This window comes from Camarhynchus parvulus, chromosome 3, assembly GCF_901933205.1.
Source record: "Camarhynchus parvulus chromosome 3, STF_HiC, whole genome shotgun sequence".
NCBI classification, from domain to species: Eukaryota; Metazoa; Chordata; class Aves; order Passeriformes; family Thraupidae; genus Camarhynchus; species Camarhynchus parvulus.
Window position 1 is genome coordinate 20356119 of NC_044573.1, and position 19782 is coordinate 20375900.

At 37.5% G+C, this 19782-nt stretch overlaps 1 protein-coding gene across 1 annotated transcript in view; it reads left to right on the top strand.

The window, feature by feature from the left end:
- Nucleotides 1-19782, top strand: part of USH2A (usherin) — a 373050-nt gene that overhangs the window by 262063 nt on the left and 91205 nt on the right. The window contains exons 46-49 of the mRNA XM_030944868.1: nt 1292-1494; nt 3296-3408; nt 9719-9917; nt 17986-18154. Coding sequence (XP_030800728.1) covers nt 1292-1494; nt 3296-3408; nt 9719-9917; nt 17986-18154 — 684 coding nt within the window. The remainder of the gene's footprint in view (nt 1-1291; nt 1495-3295; nt 3409-9718; nt 9918-17985; nt 18155-19782) is intronic.

Consider the following 19782-nt stretch of genomic DNA (forward strand, 5'->3'; position numbering starts at 1 on the left):
ATCAGTCATCCTTCCATTATAAAATTTCCGGTATAAAAGGAAAAAGGTCTAAAACGTTAAAATGCTTAAGTGCTGGTTGTCATCATGTGGTGGATCAATAAACAGCCCCACTGAGACAGAAGCAAAAGCTCTAATAGCAGATATTAACCCAGTTTGTTCTTATCTTCTCCTGCATGTTCCTGTCTGTGTGCACTAAGTTTGGAACTGAGTTCATATCAATAAATGGTGGAATTTAGAAACAATTAAAGGGTTTTTTAAAAGATTTGCTCTGTGAAGTGACATGCTTTTGACATGACAGATGTACATAAGGCCTTTCCTGAGTCACTAGAAACTCTGAGTGCAAGTTCAGCCTCTAAGAAAATTCTTTATAAGTCATTTCTATGTCAGTGGGCAAGTGCAGAGCTGGGGGTGGAGGTTGAGGATAAAATAATAATAAAAAAAAATTGTGCATCTGAAATGTGTTTAGAATGGTCTTTCTAATCTTTTTGCTTTATAAAGTCTCATTATAAACATTATAATATCATTACCTCAGAAGCAAGTGTTCCAGGTCATTAGCAAAGCACTTTAAGGGAGGATTCCATTTCCTTTCTCATGCCAAAGGTCAGCACCTTTTGTTTATAAAATAGAATTGATGGTAAGGGCAATTTTTCAACTGGTAAAGATTGTTTCTTATGATAAAAATAGGCCTTTGCATAGTTATTTCTGACATGCTTAGATAATTATGTAATTTAACGCTAAGGAAGGTGTTGGTTTTTTTCTTCTTTTTTTTTTTCAATAAGTGTTAGACTTCATCATTACCTAGAGTAATCAACATTTGAAACCATTTACATAATGGCAATATTGCATATTGCTTCATCTATAAGGCTGATATTGTCACGTTCCATCAGACATAAGGTATTTTGGTCTCAGGTTTTGCTTTAAAAGCAAAATCTTCTATTCTTTTTTTTCCCTTCTTTTTTTAAGAATTAGGATTGGGGAGACATAAAAATAATATTTGCATGTTGGCAGTGCAGATGTGTGAGTAATTTATCACCATATCTCACTGGCCACATACTACTGATGATTGACACTGTGCTGCTGGTATAAAGCATTTTACCATCAGCTTTCATGATTTCTAACTGAGAGTATAATAAGCCAATTTACAGAAGACTACAGACTGTGATAACTTCATCAGAGGAAAGCAGATAAGCAGTGAACCCTTTGCTAAACCTAAATACTAATCTGCATTTGGTTAAACAAGTGCTTTTGCAGAGACAGCTGGAGTTTATTCAGTTTCTTCCTTTATTTCTAGAGCCTGAGGGCATGTTCCCTCCAGAGGTTGTCATCATCAACAGTACAGCTGTACGTGTCATCTGGACATCGCCTTCAAACCCGAACGGTGTTGTCACAGGCTACTCTGTCTATGTAAATAACCAGCAGTACAAGACTGGAATGAGCGAGCCAGGATCCTTTCTTTTGGCAGATTTGTCTCCCTTCACCGTGTATGATGTTCAGGTTAGAATATATTTTCTAGGTTGTGTGACATACTTTAATTTTACTGATTTAATTCTACTTGGATTTCCAAGAAAAATAATGTTTCGTAAATTTCTTTATACACGTGGACATGTGTTTGCACTGATGCTTGTGTGCATATCCATACAAGGAATATATTTATTTTTAGCATATTTTGGTTTGTGTACACTTTTCATCACAAATTTCCATTATCTCCTTTTTCAAAGTGTCAAAACTCCATTTACTTTCCCTTAAACGCTCTGTGCTTCAGCATTAGCAAAGCCCCAACTTATATTACAGAGAGGCAAAGATTCTACTCCTACTCATTAAAAGAAAATTGCAATTGTTTAAGAAACATCAGGCATGCATGATATATCTGTACAGTGAAATAATGATGTTGCATTTGACACCCCATTATCAATTTTTTTTTCCTTATCCTTTTGAGGAGGCAGCAGAGCTGATCTCTGAAATCGTCACAGTACTTTCTATTGTCTTAATATGTGCAACATTTTTTCTTTGCTTTTCCCTTTCTCTCTCTTTGCCTTACTAGTCACATACCTAGGGAAAGGCAAAATACTGTGGGCAGAAACATAATAATAAAAATAATAAAAAAATAAATCTTTCTGTCCTGACTTTGTATTAATCTCTACAAGAAATGGATTTTGACGCTTAATTGTAACTATTCCTGTCTATTTCATGAAGGTTTGGTTTACATTATTATATATGAGATAAACTTAGTAGTACCATGTGTACTTAATTCTGAAAATTTGCAGCTAGTTACTCCATGCCATAAATAAACAGTAACAGGCACACTGTAACAGATTTCCATGTTCCAGCCCCTCTGAAGCAGCAAACCTCCATCCATGAATACACATATGACTTTCTGAATGCCACTTGGAAACACATTTGTCTTTTCTCAATAACAATGCAAATTCAGTATACTGCCTCACTTATAGACCCTCTATATTAATTTACCATGGCCACCTTCTGTTGCTTGAGATGTTAATTATTCTTCTTTTCTGCTGTGCTAGTATTTATATCTGCATCAATGTGATAGGTAAAACCAAAAGAAGATGCCTTTACTTTTTTTTCCTTTTGATTCTTTTTCTTCTTTTCCTGCAAACAATATTGTCTTGGATGCATGTGCATCTCACTGGTAATCTTACTGCATTATTTTTCATTTTCATGCTTTTTTTATTTGAAGTAAGTTCCCTGTCGACAATACAGAAACAATGTTATGATCCTTCACTACCTATTTCACTTTTCTTAGTTTAATCCCAAGAATTGAAGGAATATCAATTTATTTCTGTGACATGTTTTCATAAAAAATTGCATAATTTCTATTTGCATTTCTTACTTTTAATTTACAAAATAGACATGAAGGAATAGAACACACTAAGGAAAAATATTTTTATTTTTATGTCAGAATATATAGTAGGTATAGAAAGATTACTCAAGGCCTCAAATGAAAGCACATTTTTTTCAGTATTGCATACTGGGGCTACATATACATGCAGTCAAACAAGCTCACTGCAACTCTTTTGGTGATAATTTAATAGAAAACAGCAATTAGTGCCAGAGGGCTGCATGTACCCTTCTTTTGAAAATGGTGTGGGAAAATGTGATACAGTGCAGTATATCTTCGGCAGATATACTTATCTCAAAGCTGCAGTATTTTCCTGGCTGTATGGAATCTCTTAAATAGAAAAGAATTATATCTTGGGTTAAGAGGAAGTCTAAACAAATAGTGGAGCTGAAAAATTTCTGCAGCTGAATATGTGAACATCCTGTTCCTCTCCATCAGATTGAAGCCTGCACGGTGTATGCCTGTGTGAGGAGCAATGGGACCCAGATCACCACTGTGGAAGATGAGCCAAAGCAGCTGTCAGCACCCATTATTCACATAATTGGCTCAAGGTACTGTGCTATGGGTGGCTTTCATGTATCAGGGACATTTCTAGTGAGAACGGGGACCAGAATGTAAAGTTGTTGTCTCAAAATTGAGTAAGGTGCATGAAAGAATTCAGTATGCACTTTGAAAACCTTTTTCGTGGTTGTTATCTTTGGTCTTGGAGCTTTTTCACTGAAAGATCAATCAAAGAAGTCTCACCCTTGGTTGATTGTACATACCCATTTGGGTATCACTCTGCTGTGATAATAAATAAGGCATTAGTGGAATAGTTAGGAGAAGAAGTGTAGTGGAATGAAAATTATCACATTCTGCTGTCAGTTAGGAAGAGGAAGATTAATGTTCAGGGAGCAATGTGATGCTGATAATGGAAACTTAGAATAATTCTGGGTAAAAAAAAGTCACCTATCACAGCAGTAAGAATTAGTAAGGTATCTGAAAAGGCATGCATATCTATGTCTCCTTGAACCACTGTTTGCAAACTGCCTGTCCACTACATCCGCAGGCATGGGCAAACTTCTCAATTGTAAGGGGAGCATCAAATTTGCAGTCCTTAGAAGCAGCCAAATTGTAGCTTATACAGTGATTCTTTGGGAGTTAATATCTTCCAAAGACAAAATAAAACTCAACTTGCAAGCACATTTTTCAAAATTACCGCAACAGTAAAGCAGTTAACCTCCTGTGTTTGTGTTATTCTTCCTGTGAGTTTCCTCTTCTGGTGGAGTATGCTCATTAGCAGCGTTTCTTTCATCAAAAGAAAAACAAATCTTTTGAAAATAACTCGTATCTAACATCTGAGCCTTCAGAAATGGCCAACAGAATGGAGTTGCTACTCCAGTCTCTTAAGGACTTCAGCTTCTTGTTTGCTATTTGTATGTTTTGCTTGAATTGAGCATTTGTCTCTGTGTAAGGGTGAAATTAAGCTTGCTATTTTTCTGTCACACATATAGATACAGTCAAAGCTTGTTTGATGATAAGAACCCAGTTCAGGATCTCATCTTTTGCCCTTGGCTTTAACTTATGTATGCCTTTGTCTGTATTGTCTGTACTGCAAACACTTACGCATGTTTCTGCTATTATATATAGACTAAATATGTCATAACACATGAATGCAAAAGGATCAAAAATGCCTTCCTACTTTATAATCTACTCAGCCAGAAACAGACTCTGTTTCTACACTGCCTTTTCCTACATGTCATATTATCATCAGCTGTTCTTATATCCCAAAAGAATACTAACTACTGATCGATTGCCCGGACATGTCTGGCCGTGGCCTACATGTGCCCCGGGTAGTTCATTTATTTGCCACGGTGGATTTGCTAGAGTGGAATTTAATCAATAGCTAATTCATTAATTCTGGTCCTCGAGTATGTAGGGATTGTGCAGTATAAAAATGACTGGCTGGCTTCAGCTTTGATTGAAATATGACAAACACTACAGCTGACAGCCTTGGCAGGTGCTGGGCTGAATATGAATTTTGCTTGTTTATCCTCCATAAGAGAAAAAGATTGGGTAAAAAAAAACCCAGTTTGTGTGGACAAGAGGACATTTTAGTACATATCTGTCATCAGAGAGCAAAAAAAGTCATTTCTAGAGTATAGGCTCATGGGATGCCTGAGATATAATAAAGCCTGTGCAGTTTATTGTCTTTAATTGGAATCATGATGCTTTCCCCTCTTCAGTTTGGAGGGCTGTATTATTGATGAGAATGCTGTAGGATAATGTCTTTGTGGCATTCACAAATAATTGTTTTAAAATTTGCCTCAAGGTGTTACATGACAGAAATTATAATTTCACCAGCAACTTAGAAGTCTTTTTGATAGCAGCTCCATCCACAGTGTTCTAATGAAGGTTATACCACCAGAGCCATTATAAATACCTTACTTTTCTACCCCTTACACTTAATAACTCAGCTTCAGGCTGAAACTTGGCACAAAAGGTCACAGTCCTGATATAATTATTTTATAATACCAAACTTCAAATAGAAAACAGTGTGGCACCCAGTCCTGGAGTCCTAAATCAGGTTCTGCTTTGCTGTGTTTCTTGCCTGCATTTAGGGTTTTTGGGGGGGGGAGAGGTTGCATTGACCATGTTTAGGTAGAAACAAATGCCACTGAAATCAAATACGCTTTTGGCTTGTTTTGTTTTTAATTAGGACCGCAGGGTTTGACTCTATAGACAAGTATTGTATTTAGTTGCACAGTTTAGAAAGTTTTCTGAGTACTGAATGCATGTGGATACTGACTGAAAGTTTGGGTAGTGGATTTAATTCTCGTGGTGTGTTGGAAAGTAGTTCATTCCTCTTTAAAACACTCTTCTTCTTTCTCTTTTTCCATGTAATACAGCAGTTCTGCTGCGTGCCTAATTCAAAGGTTGATGGCTCAGAAAACATCATGGCCTAATCTAGGCAATCTAGGGAAAATCCCTCACGGAGTTTTGAAGAGAGGGCCCTTTAAGTATCTTGGGGGAAACCAGAAACCCTGGTCAGGGTGTGATGGAATGCTCAAAGAGGATAAGGCCATGGGAGAAAAGTTGGGTGAATTCTTTGGCTTAGTTTTCAGTGTCATGGGACTTTAGAAGGTTGCTATATCTGTTGCTCTTTGTGGGTGAATAAGGAGGAGGAATTATTTAAATGAACACGATAGTGAAAAAGATTTTTAAAAAATGGACAAAACAAAAATGGATAAATGGAAAAATGGATAAAACATAGTGACAAATTCTTGGGATTTTGGTATTTGCTCATGAGTTCTAATGGAAATCAAATATGAAAGTGTCAAACTGCTGTGCCATGTTAAAAAGTCTTTGTCATTGCTGGACAAATGGAAGGTGAGAAAATGTAGTGCAGATTTCAGCAAGGAAATATTGGATACTAAAGACCAGGGAGTCTGATTTTCCATACTGGAAGAATGGTCATAGAGCCAGAAGACACCTGATTGCTCTCCCTACTCTAGTCATGGGGAACACAAAGCACTGAAAGGTTTCTCCAGGAAGTTTGTAGCAACAGCAGAGGCGTGATGCCATTTATCAGAGTGTCTGGACTGTGTCATACTGCCTTCTCTAATTATGTCAGCCCTGCATCCACCATGCAGCAGGTACTTAACTCCTGTGCAATAGTGCTGCAGCAGTTGCTCAGTATGTGTGATCTCCTGATGAGGGAAATATTTTACCACTAGTCATTAATAATAGCAGTGTCCCCTATCTTAGGACTGTCAGGTGAATCTTGTGATTTTTTTTTTTTTTACTTCCAACTCCTAAAAAGAAGTCATTAAATCTTTGATTTTTTTTTTTAATTTAACTCCTGCATGTGATGAGACTAATGGAACATTCATTATCAAGATTCTGAAGTGAAGCCTTGATATATCTTAAAACGTCATTGTTAAACCTTTACTACTGTATTGACAAAAAGAAAATAAAAATCAGGAGTCATTTTCTGCTGTACTGACAAAAAAAAAAAATCAGGAGTAATTTTCTGCCTTATGGGCACTTGGAACTGGTGATGAAGCAGGGAAACCCCAGAAGTTTATTTCCAAAGTCTGTTTTATCAAAATATATCTGAAGCATTATCAAAATTAAAAAATACTGTTATTTTTCATTAATTAAAAAAAATCTACCTGAAGATGTCAAAAATAATTGTCTTTAATTGTCTTTACATTCTTGAGCCAAATTTACTTTGCTCTCCTTCACAAAATCAAATACACTTTCATGGATCAGTTTGAAATTGTTCTTTATCTCCTGAAAGTGCTTTCTTGGACTTGTAGTCTGAAGCAGATTATTTCTGGGAACCTGGCTAGGCTGCCTTGCCTGTGTCAGTATTTTCCCCTCAGTGACAGCAGTGGGACTCATCCAGCATAGGAGCTCCCATAAATGGCAGACACTTGGAGTGTTCTCTGGGCAGACAGGGGTTATACCCCATCTCTGGGGTGCTGCACGTTTTTGTCCATGCCTACAATTTGTGAGTCTGCTTCTGCAGGTCAGGCTGTGGGCACTTCCCAGGGTAGGCACAACTCCAGTGTATCCCAGAGGGAGTGGCTGGGTAGCAGGAGAGGACAGGCAGGCTCTGTGCCCGTGTTCCTGCAGCTGTGTCAGACGCACCACGCACGACACAGCTGCCTGCGCACTAACGCGCCCATCGTGTCCCATTAAATCTGCACCTGCTCAAGAAGATTTTCAGCTCAGCCTTCAGATGGGGGATGTCAAAAAGCCTCTGCAGTACCATGAAAACCCTGCTGTTATTTTTTAAACTGAGCTGTGCCCTGCTCTCTCTTGCTGTGTTGCTATGCTTTGCCATGGGTGGCAAGCATCAGAAGGTGTAGACATAACTGAAACACCCATAAAATTGTGAAAGAGTCTGCTTGTCTATGAGCCTGTTCTAGAAGGTCATGCTGAGCTTTACCTCGCTGGCACTGGTCAGTGAATTCCCATTCCACACAATTTCCTTGTTCAGCTGCCGTTTTTCTTTATATCAGGCTATGTCCACTCCAGTTGTGCATCTATCAAATAATAATAAAGTGATTTCTTGTTAAAGGAAGGAAATCCATACTGAGCTCTGCAGAAAAGGCAAAATGTTTAACGCATTGTGTTAATTCTTGGCCCTAATTTTAAATTATATTTGGGAGAAATACGACTTTAAAAACCGCAAAGAATTGGCACAATACTCTGAAAATATGCTCATGAGGGTCTGAATGAAACTTGCAGAAAGCAAATAATTCAAAATAAAGACTGGTAATGCTTTTTTTGCTCCTGTGATCTATTCTGTGCAACGACCAGAAGAGAGTTACAATGGCATTTATAAAGGTTAAAGTACTGCCCTTCTTTTCCTTTTCTTTTTACCGTTTTTTCCTGAAGTTTATACAATATATTTTCCTGCTTTTCTGTTTTTAAGTGTAACACTATTTAAATGTGGATGAGTGCATTTGTGTATGTGATCATGTGTGTGTGGTGGAATAGGTAGAGAATACAAAATAGCAATGGATGGAATATGGAATTAAATCTACCATTCAGATGAAGACCTTGAAATGATAATGGCAACTCTACAAGCCACTTGTGAATTTATTCCTTCATAGGTGGCATTAATTCCTGGTCTGCAAAGCCTTACTGCAGTGTGTGTTCCTCTGTTTATACCTCGAGCAAGTGAAATAATAGTTCACTTATTTTTATTCTGTTAAGATGTCAAAGTTTATCTCAGCAGCTGCTGTTTCACTGTAGCATTTTCACTTTAAATTAATGCTAATTTCTGATGTCACTGGCATTCTGACAGTGACTGTGTAATTGGGACATGGAGATTAAAAAGAGGCACTTGGAACCTAAGTATGCTGTATTGTCAGTCCTCCTATTCATCTACATGTAGCATTGGGATCTCCTTCTCTCTACCCAGAGTCACAGTGAAAGGAGTTTGTGTCTTATGCAAGACACCACAGTGATTATACAAGAAATGAAGTGCTCATTTGAAATATCAGTGGAAAAATTATATTTTTGTTTCAAATGTCCCTTTTTTTTTTCTTTAATTTATCATAGTCCTAAGTGAGTTTTTCGAGGAAATATCAACACATTTTTAGTAGTGATAGTCATGCCACAGCTGAGCATGATTTAATAGCCCTTAAGAGATTTTGTTCCTGAAACTGATGATGATCTGATATTAAACCTGGAATCAGCTACAGGGTTTTGTTTTACAGGCAGTCTTTGCAGGCTGCTGCAGTGATACTTTTGCACTCAGTCAGGAGTCTTGAGTCTTAGTAGTGATAAACACTTCCATTTCTTACTTTTAATTTAATGTCAGTCAAAAGATTTAAGTACGGAAGAAAACTACTGCTTACTGATGCTGTAATAAGTTTTAATTCTACACTGAAGAATCCATCTCAAAGCAACATCCTTTTCTTTTTATTCTTTTTTTAAACAAGGGAAAGGCAAGATTAAGACAAGCCTGTTCTAAGTGATGGCTGAGCACAGTGTGAGTAAGCTGCACTGGCAAAGGCACAGAGGGAAAGGAGTTATGAAATGAAAATAGTAAAATGCTAGCTAGTTTACTGCACATAAGTTTCCAGAAGTGGGAATGAGATGTTGTTTAAACAGCAACATTTAAGGACTTTGGTTGCATGTGTGATTAGTTTTCATGGAGTATTAGCAGATACTGACACTTTTTAGAAACTTTTAGACCTTTGATCTGTGGAATTTGTTATACAGAAGAACATTTTAGAAACTTCAAAATGTTTCACTCCATGTGAACTAGTGTAAAAAGGAACTGCTAATCATTTAATGTAAGTAGCTACAGAGGCATAAATACATCCAACTGTTGAACAGATGTTGATTTTCTTATTGCAGATCCCTTCAAATCAGCTGGGCATCACCAGGACAGCCAAATGGCATTATCCTGGGATATGAACTCCTACGGAAAGTGTGGCAGAAGTGTACTTCATTGAAAACTCCAAGGAGCAGCAAAAGTAATAGAATGTGCATCTCATTAGAATGTAAAAAGGATGAAAATATCTGTGGAGAAGTGTGTTATCATCCAGAGTCGGAGGTACTTCTATATTCTTAAGTTACTTATGTGATGAAAAATAATATTTTTAGGAAGAGGTGTGTACACCAAACCTCTAGTTATCAGAGAAAAGGAAGTGGAGGGTTCTGCTTCTTTTGATACTTTAAAATCAAGACTCTGATAGATAACTTGAAGCTCTTTAAAATCAACTATGGATATTTGAGCTTATTACAAGGATAGCTGTGCATGAGTCAGCTGATGACAAGTGATTCTGTTAAGTCTTTGTTTGTTGACCTTTTTTTTTCCTTCTAAGAGAAATGAATTGGTAAGCATTTATGAATGTGTTCATTAACATTTTGGTTTGGTGCGGTGTTGAAGTGACTCTTCAAATTGTTTTCATTTATAACATGCTGGTTTAAGGGTAGAAGCCATTTTAACACACATAAATTGAATTCCTGGCACAGGAAGCTAAGCCAGAACCTGTGTTTCAAAATCCCTTCAAATATGTTGCAGGTCTGGATGGGGACTTTAGTTTCCCAACCACTACAAGGACCACCCCACTTCACAACATCAAACTTCTGAAATTTCTTCCCTTCAGAAAGCTTTGCTTCATGTGCAGATGTTCATCCCAAGAATTCAGGCTGTATAGGTGTTCCCAAGTAAACCATACAAGCCATGGATAATGAAGTTTGAGGAGTGCCACCTCTTGAGTCCCCCAACACAGTCCTATTGTGACAAATTACATGGTGGATACACATAGATCTCAGTATGTATTTTTGCATCTTACTTGGGCCAGTTGGCACCAAACTGGGAGGAGCTTTTGACACTTTCAAAGGCAGAGAGGCCCTGCAGAGAGACCTCAACAAATTAAGAGATGGGCAACCACCAACCTTATGAAGTTTAACAAGGGAAAGTGCTGGATTCTGTATCTGGGACAGGGCAACCCCCGTGAATACGTGGTAGTTCAAATGGCTCCTTTAGCGTAAAGTCATTGCACTCAACCACTGAAAGGCCACAGGAAATTTCCAGGTGTATGCAGAATTTGAAAAATGCTTGCAAATCTATAAAGTTTCTCTCTGTGTGAGGAATTATTCCTCAAATCTTGCATGGCAAATGGTGGTTATTAACATGGTTTGCTGGTTTTTTTTCTTCCCCCTCTTAAGTTATTCCTTGGCTAAATGTTTAATGGCCAGATTCATCAGTAGACAAAATATATCTAGATTCAGCTACAAGTGGGTAACTGTTACATGACAATGATGAGCAACTCTGAATGGTATCTATTGTGATTTGTCAGAGGCATTTTTAAATTATGGCTATTTTCAGGTTAATCTTCATATGAGTTCCTGTTTAGGAATGGGATCAATAGCATAGCAGGAGTCTGTAATGGTTTTTATTGACAAATGAGGTAGAAAGCTCTTAGTTTGAAAGTAAGATTTAATGTCATGAAATAGTGTCTCTATTTGTCAAAGACATCATCACGTGTTCTGTGACTAAAGCAAACAGTATGTATTCACAAGATTCCCTGTCAGACAAGACAGTAATTAAGGGAGTGAGTTATTTGAGGAGTTAAATAAAAATATAAATTATTCCACCCAACATGGCTTTAGCTTTTGAATTCCCTTGAAAGCACTACTATATTAAATATAAGTATTTCTGAAATCTTGCAAGAGAATTATGGGCAGCCCTTTTTTCTAAAAGGTAAAATTATTTATTTTGGGTTTCTGGCATGGTACACTTTTACTACATCTTGGTATGTGCATGAATTAAATTTGTATTAAATTAGTTTTAGAAGTTTTCCTCTTCATTTTTATTTTTTCAGTCTTCATACACTTATGGTAACTTTGAACTTGGAAAGTGTTCATTTATTTTTATGGCTTCCTGGCTTTCTAATTTTTTCTAATTAATTTTGCATTACGTTGTTCTAATGGTCTGTCTGTATTCTCCAAGACTGTGGTTAGGAGTGGGTGCTATTTGTTAAGCAATGGATATATAATAAATGGCTGGAAAGTCCACAGGAAACTGAAGCACTCATACATAAATGACATGGGGGTAATTTTTGTGGGTGAGTTGATTAAAATTCCCCTCCCAGTGCTTTGTCTGGTTTGCTACATGTATCTCACTAGCCATCCAAAATGTCTGTAAGAGAGATTTACAGAGCTCTTAGTGCCTTTTGTGCTTTTTAACTCAAGTCTGTGATAGGGACAACATAAGACAGTGGCAGCCCTCCCTCATATTTTTATAGAATTTACTTCAGGCTTTATGGTAGTGTTTGTGGTCCTTGGATTTGACAGTCTGCTGGACAGAAACGAAAGGCAACACTGACAAGTGTGCACTTGTTCCAAAAGCTTCTTATCCCAGTGCCAGGAGCACTTCATAGAACCACAGAATGGTTTGGGTTGGAAGGGATTTTAAAGACCATCTCATTCCAACCCCCTGCCATGGGCAGGCACACCTTCCACTAGACCAGGTTGCTTAAAGTCCAATCCAACCTCAGCTATTCACCATACATTGTACTGCCAAATGTGAAGAGATGCTACTGAGAATTAAATGCTCAGCAGCTTTAGTAATTTTCAGATCCAGAATAATAATCAAGTTTTTTGATGATAGACTGGTCGGCAAAAGCAGGGAGTTTTATATAAATAGACAAATAGGTTGTGGAGTTCTCACTTTTGCTTGAGTCACTTATTGCACCTTGTTTACAAGACAAAATCTGGATCTAATTTCCCTCTTACAGTTTTCTTGAAATAATGAGTATAAAGTGATGGAAAACCAGGCCTTTTATGTAAAATTATTTCAAGATATGTCTATGATTATTTATTAATCTTTCCTTATGGATTTATGGATTACATTTGGCATCATCAGCTTGCTATTGTAAGGCACTGCAGAAAAAGAGGGATTTGTTATGATTCAGCTACATAAGAGATCTCCAAAATTTAATCCACTCCAGTAAAAGAAATACCAGGGTGTATTGTCAGTGTGCAGCAGAGTGGGATGTGGGACTCTTCATCCAGCACTGGCTGAGCTGAGTCCAGCCAAGTGGTGCAGCTCTGTGAGCAAGGCAGTGGTGAGCAGCCTGGCTGCACTGCTGTGTGTGCTCTGCACTTGGGGTCCAGGCTAGAGCCTCTGCTTGGGACTGTGCTCTGCAAATAAACCACCTTGCTCCGAGCCACCTGGGAATCTCTAAAAGGGCAAGTGACCTTTCCACTGCAAGGGACATGTGTGCATGCACATTCATGGGCACATGCACTGATATTAGGCCCAGTGAAGACCAAACATTCGTCCCATCCTAAATAATCTTTGCATCAGATCCCTATCTCTTCTTTCTAGTTGTTATCCGGTTTTCTGCTTCAATGTTAGGATTCTTTGTTATTTTAACTAAAGCTAACACATTGTTATTCCTAGTATCCTTACCTTGGTGTTTAATCAGACTTGCATGGATTTATTCCTTGAGCACAGAAAGAACTTAGAAATATTTTTGTGTGCGTATTTTTGCAGAAGAACTGAGAATACACTCGGATGTTGAATTTTGTCTGCTGCCAGGAGGGTCCCTATGTCCTGTGGACCTTTTACAGTGACAAACTGTGCTGCTTGAGTATTCCCAAGTTGCCAAAATTGTCAGTCTTTCTCTAGATGTTTTCAGTAAGATGTGATCCATAACTCTACCCATATGTGAAGTCTCATGACCATGAGGTTTGCAGAGGTACTTCAATTAACAAGAGAATGTTGCCTGAGTTTCACCCATCAGGTAGCATAATCTCAGTATCAATAGGAAAGGCATTCCTGTATTAACCATGGAGCTACCAAACTGTGCATCTGTTTTTACTGACATCCTGAGGTGGACTCTGAAAATAATGAGACAGGCAGAGTAAAAATTTAATTAAAGGAGTGGCATAAGGGCTAATTATCTCTGCTTCCTTTGCATCGTGAGTCTGAGCATCAGTGGTTAAAAGGGTCCTGACTGAAGGTGTTAATACAGCTTTAGCACTTTTTATTTTCAAGTGCAACAAGCTGTATAAATCTGTAGTTAATGAACTAATCAAACAAAACTGACATTAGTAGGAAGTACAGGCTTACCCCTTTACTATTGTAATTAATGTGCCATTTATTAAAAACACCAGCAGGACTCTTTTTTTAAGGACAGGAGAAGTAAAACAGTGGCTTGATAGCCAGCTTCAAAAGCTGTCAGCAGTGAAACATAACACATCTTGACACTGGTGAAGGGTATCCCATCAATATTTATGCAAAATTTACTATTAATGTTACCAATATTGTGCAAATTCTTTTCAAGTTCTTTCAGGCATAGAGAACACTTAAAAATATTACACTTCTTGTTGTAACACACCTGAAAGACAGGAAATGAAACTCATTTTAGGAAGATAATACATAGTGATTTGTAAGAGAATAACAATAATTTCTGCTCATGGATTTTAGATCTAAGTCTGTATCAATTACCAAAAGAGAACAACAGTTTGAGAAAAGAAATGCCTGATTGAGTATACTTAGCTGAAAAGGGTGTCTGTATAGATTCAGAGATAATTTAGGTTAAAAAAAAGAATGAGCCTTGCTAATTTAAAATATTCCCTCTCACATGAGAACATGATGGGTCAATCATTACTCTGGTGTTTGCTCCACAGGCAGAAATTTTTAATGAACTCCTGTAGCTAATAGGAATTCCTGAGAGTGTTTTTTGAATTGCTATTTCACAAAGTGGCCCTGGCAGCAAGCGTTTGACAAGAAGGATAAACATGGCTGCCTAGCACATCTGTTTATTTGAGTAAATCAGTCTTAGCTCAACTGGCATGTGTCCATAAGGCCAGATAATATCCTTCAGCAAAGTCTTCAGTAAGCAGAGGGATCAGGGATAACACAATTGTAATTAAAAGAGAGTTGCTTAGATAGGTTTGGAGTATTTTAAAAAATTGTTACAATATTGTGTAATCCTGCCTGCCAGATTTGATATCTAGTACTCTGTGCTAGTGTCATGGCTGACTGGGCCTTTCTCAGGCATCATAATAAGCTTTCCTTTGTGCCCAACCCTTCCCAGTCCCTGTGCTCCTGCATCACAGTCCCTCTGTGTGCTTGGGTGGGGGATTGATTTGTGAGTTACTTTGTGAAGTTGCTGATATTTTTAAGGGCTCCCGTAACAGCCAAGGATGAATATCTTGTATCATCTCCACAGATAGTAAAGATTTTCTGGTTACCAAGTGTATGCTGAGCATTCAACCCTCTTTACAGAGTGAGATCTCCAACCTGCCTAAAATGCTGGTGGCACTGTATTTGTTCACTCCAGTGCTTCTTCTTCCATGTACAGGATAACATCACCTAGTTGGGGCTGTTGCATTTAGATGTAAGAGGATGAGCTCATAATAACCTTTTGCCACTGTAACATTCAATCCATCTGCTTTTCTTCTTTTTCTGTGATGTAATTTTAGCATTACTTGAATGGTTTTGGGGTTTTTTATGGATTGATAATGCAGAATCCTTGGCCTGCCTGTTGATGCAAATAGAGACTATCTCTAGAGGACTGCCAAAAAAGTGTTCTTTAACAATTTACAGCTGACTGCAGAGGATGTTATGAAACTACATAATAATAGCACTGACTGTATCAGTTGGTAATGCCAGATGAGAGTCTGAATATGTTCTAGAACTGACTGGACCCCTCTAAGGAAACTGTCCACAGGTTGTTGAGAAATACTGAGGATCTTATGTATTTTCAACAAGAGAAAGTAGCTGTTGAAACTTTTGTAACACATCTGGCTGTACAGCTGGGGATTTTGTGCAGGAATTGAGGAGGAAAAGGAGAGACATCAATATTAATAATAATGCTGCAATCTTACAAGCAGTGTTTCAAACTGAATGCTGTAGAGTTAGTACTAAAATGGCCCTCCTGGTGTTGGTGTGAAATAGGCAGAGCAGCCCTTTCTACAGAGGATTCAAAAGGCAAGTAGCATTTCTTAAAACTGGAAGCGTCTCATGGAAAGTAAAATGGCTGCTCTAGCATTTGAGCCTGGATAAAGCCAAAGATGTGCACCTTTCTTTATCTGAAAGGTGGAAAGACTGTGTTCAGGTGAAATTTGAGTGGTGGCCATCAGTAAAAAGAATGAAGAATGGGATGACAAATGAAATCCATGAAAAGAAGAGTTGGTATTGGGCCAGACAGATCACAGAGGGAGACACCAGACAATCCCAAGAGGCACAAATTGGAACCAAGAATGCCCAAGGAACATGTGTTTGACCTCCTTTCATGTAGGCAGGTACAGAATTTCTGGCTGCTGTCTCAAGCTCAGGTTGCAGTAAAATGGACAAGACAGAGCGCATTTTTACAAATGTCAAGAACCTTTGCTAAAGGTGACCTATTCTGAGCAAAGTGGCCCAATAGGACTTGGGTTTGTGTTTTTAAGAATGCTTTTTAACCACTTGGAAATACAGAGAGACCAGGTAAACCTTCAGATTTCTTTGGAGCCAATTGTAAACTAAGAAAACTCAGCCTGGAGTGCATGCCAGTCATTGCAAAATATCCAAAAGCTAGGAAGCAGAGAAGAGTTCTAAAGCTGAGTTTTATTTGACATCTTAGCTAATGATCTGGAAGAAAGAACAGTAGGTTAAGGAAATTCATAGATTGGGTTATATTACCAGTGACAAAGTGGACAGCAAAATAATATAATAGTGCCGACAGAGATCCAAAATTCCTGAAAATTATGAAATTCAGCTACATTGGTAGTATAAAATAGATGCTGGAGGAGAAAGTGCATTGGAAAAGCAGAAAACAGTGTCACAATTCAAAGCATATAAAGTTAGAAAACCTAAAAATATAATGAGGAAACAGGAACCTCCTCTGTCCTACCTGATATTAATTGCGGGTTACCTATTGTTTATGTATTGTCAGTTGTAACTTCAGAACCTAACCTAATACTCCCAAGAGTCATGGAATAATGGCCATTCAAAAGTGAACAAAACAAAGCATCATCGTTCTGAAGTCAAAGATAATTTACGATATCAGAAAATCAACATTTTTGTTTGTCGTCATTTTTATTAACTTTATAATTATAATACAAAAGAGATGCCCTGAGCCTATTAATATCCATTTCTAAAAGATTTTTTCTCAAGTAATAGTTAAAGGGCCTAGGTAAACAAAAGATCCTTCAGAGGAACACTTTCTTTCTTTGTTGCTAAGCTAACCTGATTTAGGACATGGTAAAAGTCAGTAGTGGAAGAGGTCCATTTCAAAAGAAAACAAAGAAGGAACTCTGCTCTAACATCTCTGCTCTTCTGCCAACTCCGTATCATGTCTAGCTGGAAGAAGCTGATATAAGTTGCCCTGGCTGTAGGATCCAAGTTTACCATTTTTATAGTTATTCTACTGACTATGCTGTATGATTTGTTGGGTATTCAGTGTGCCACTCCACTGACACAGGAGTAAGTATACAAATAAATATTTGATTGTTCAAGCATATAATTTTCTCGACAGCACCTAGAAAGAAGTCCACAGTTAAAAGGCCTTTTCAAAATTCATTTCCATATAAATTTTATTCTGAAAAAAATAGTCCTTATATAAATATTATTCTCTTGAGATCACATTGTCTGAAGAACTATGGTCATAATGTGCTATAAGAAGATAATTCCACTTATTTTTATGTGAAAGAAAACCCAAAAGCTCATATTGGGAAATACTTTTCTTTAGTTGTAAGGGTTTCATCATAAATGAAAAAAAAATAAACAAGAATTGGGAAGAAAAAAAAAGGGTCAGGTGATTGCAGACTAAATCCACATTGCAATCTACTCCACACTGAGAGACTCAAACAGCCTGCAAGGCATATGAAGATGATTCATATTAATGGACTATTTTATTAAGGTGCAGTATGGTTGAAGGCCATAGAATAGCATCATTCTGTCAGATACACAGTAGTTTATTGAAGTCTAATAATGCTGGAGGGCACAGAATTTTAGCCAAGTTACATTGTATTTGACCGCAGTCCTATTAGTGTCTGTACTAGGATACAGGTTTTCATATACATTGTTTTGCCAGACAACACATTATGTGCTGTTTAACAGATACTGCCTTCTTACTGATCTTTTTTTTTTCTTTTTCTTTTTTTTTTACTACTTCTAGGTATGTTGTAATGGGATTCTGCACGACAATAAACCTGGCTTCCGGTGCTGTGAGGACAAGTACATTCCATTTATTCTTAATTCACCAGGGGTTTGCTGTGGTGGGCAGATACATGCTGTGCAGCCGAAACATCAGTGCTGTGGTGGTTATTACACCAGAGTTTTAGTAGGTAAGAGACAACTCCTTTCCACTGCTTGAATGAAACAAAACAACAAAGTTGATGTGTTTGTGAAACCAAGGAGAATGAAAACAATAAATGTGAGATTTATCAATATATATAGATGTCTTCGAGACTTGTGCTCAGTGCAAAGGAAATTGCACTCACTTTGCCTTCTAAACACGGTACACTCTGTTGGTACAAGAAAGGCTTAATTGATGAAACCTGATGATTGGGTCATTTCCCAGAGAACTAATTTGTGCCAAACTATACTTAATTGCAGTAAGTGCTGCATAATGGGGAGGGCAGTTCTCCTTAATAGGAACACCATCAGGCAATTTAGTGGTGAAGTTTAGTTCTCTGCTTGACTTGACCCCACATGATTTTCTGTAGCCGTTTCTGTTGTAGAACAATTGTTAGCCTTTGGTGTTGATATTCTGGATGATGTAACTTCTACTTGTTTCTACATTGTCTACTCTTTACTTCTACTAATGTTACAGATCAAAGTATGCCTCCCACGTGCACTAACTTTGGTGGTAATTTATCCTTTTCTTATTCTCAGAATGATTTGGGAGGTTTGCCAAAACTGTGCTTCTGAGTTACTATCCAGAGTTTGGTTTTCCAGTTTGTTGGTGGGTCATGGTTGACAGGAAAGGGAGGACAAGGGGGAGGAGAGATCCCTTTCATGGGGCCAGTGTTCAGAACATATAACTCTTTGTAGGCAATTGTCAGGTCAGGAGCTAAAATGCTTCCATTACTCACGAGCTGGCACACATTCTGTAGGCTCAGAAATGCTTGACATTTTGCCAACACCTTCAGCACATCCCAAGTTCTGATCTTTTGAAAAGTAATTAATATATCACAATATTAGAATGCCTTCCATGATGTCATCAGAAAAGTGCTATCACATGGAAGAACCAGAGAAGTGTATTTTGCTGACCTCATTAATCTCAGTGTACTGAAATGGAGAGATTATACTCTGACCTCTGTCCCCATCCAGTGGTCTATGTTAACTAGCTTAATGTTGTTTACATCAAGAAAGAAAAGCACAGTGGAACAAAATGTCTTATGTCTGAAAGTAGTTCTTGTTCAGTCAGCAGTCCACAAGCATGAAACAGTGAATGTTTAAACATGATTTTAAACAAATTTTCTAAGTATACTTGCTGCATTATTTTTCTATAGTCCAAAGGGCAGCAACATGAACACTGTTGGTCACTTTTTTCTTTTTTATTTTTATAAATATGCTAATAACCTCAAGCTAAATGTTAATGTGGGTCATTCTTTGATAAGGATAACAATTAACTGGTAAGACTGCATAGTAGTTTTCAGAGGGAGAACATTTTCAAGCCTAGCTTGGAATGGAACCCATTTTGAGAGGTTAATGAGAAGGTTACTGATCCTTTGTGTCTTATGTCTAATAGTTCTTTAAAAAAAATAGTTTTATTTCCAATAGATGTAAGCTACAGTCTGTGTTTTAATACTTTCTCTGTGTAGCAGCTAAATTAGCTTCCGAGGAATGCAGGAAAATATGATGAAGTACCTAGATGGATTTTATCTATTATGCTCTAAAAATTTGTTCTCATCTTTTTTTTTTGTTATTATTGACTTTATTTGATAAAGTTATTTATACAGGAAACTCT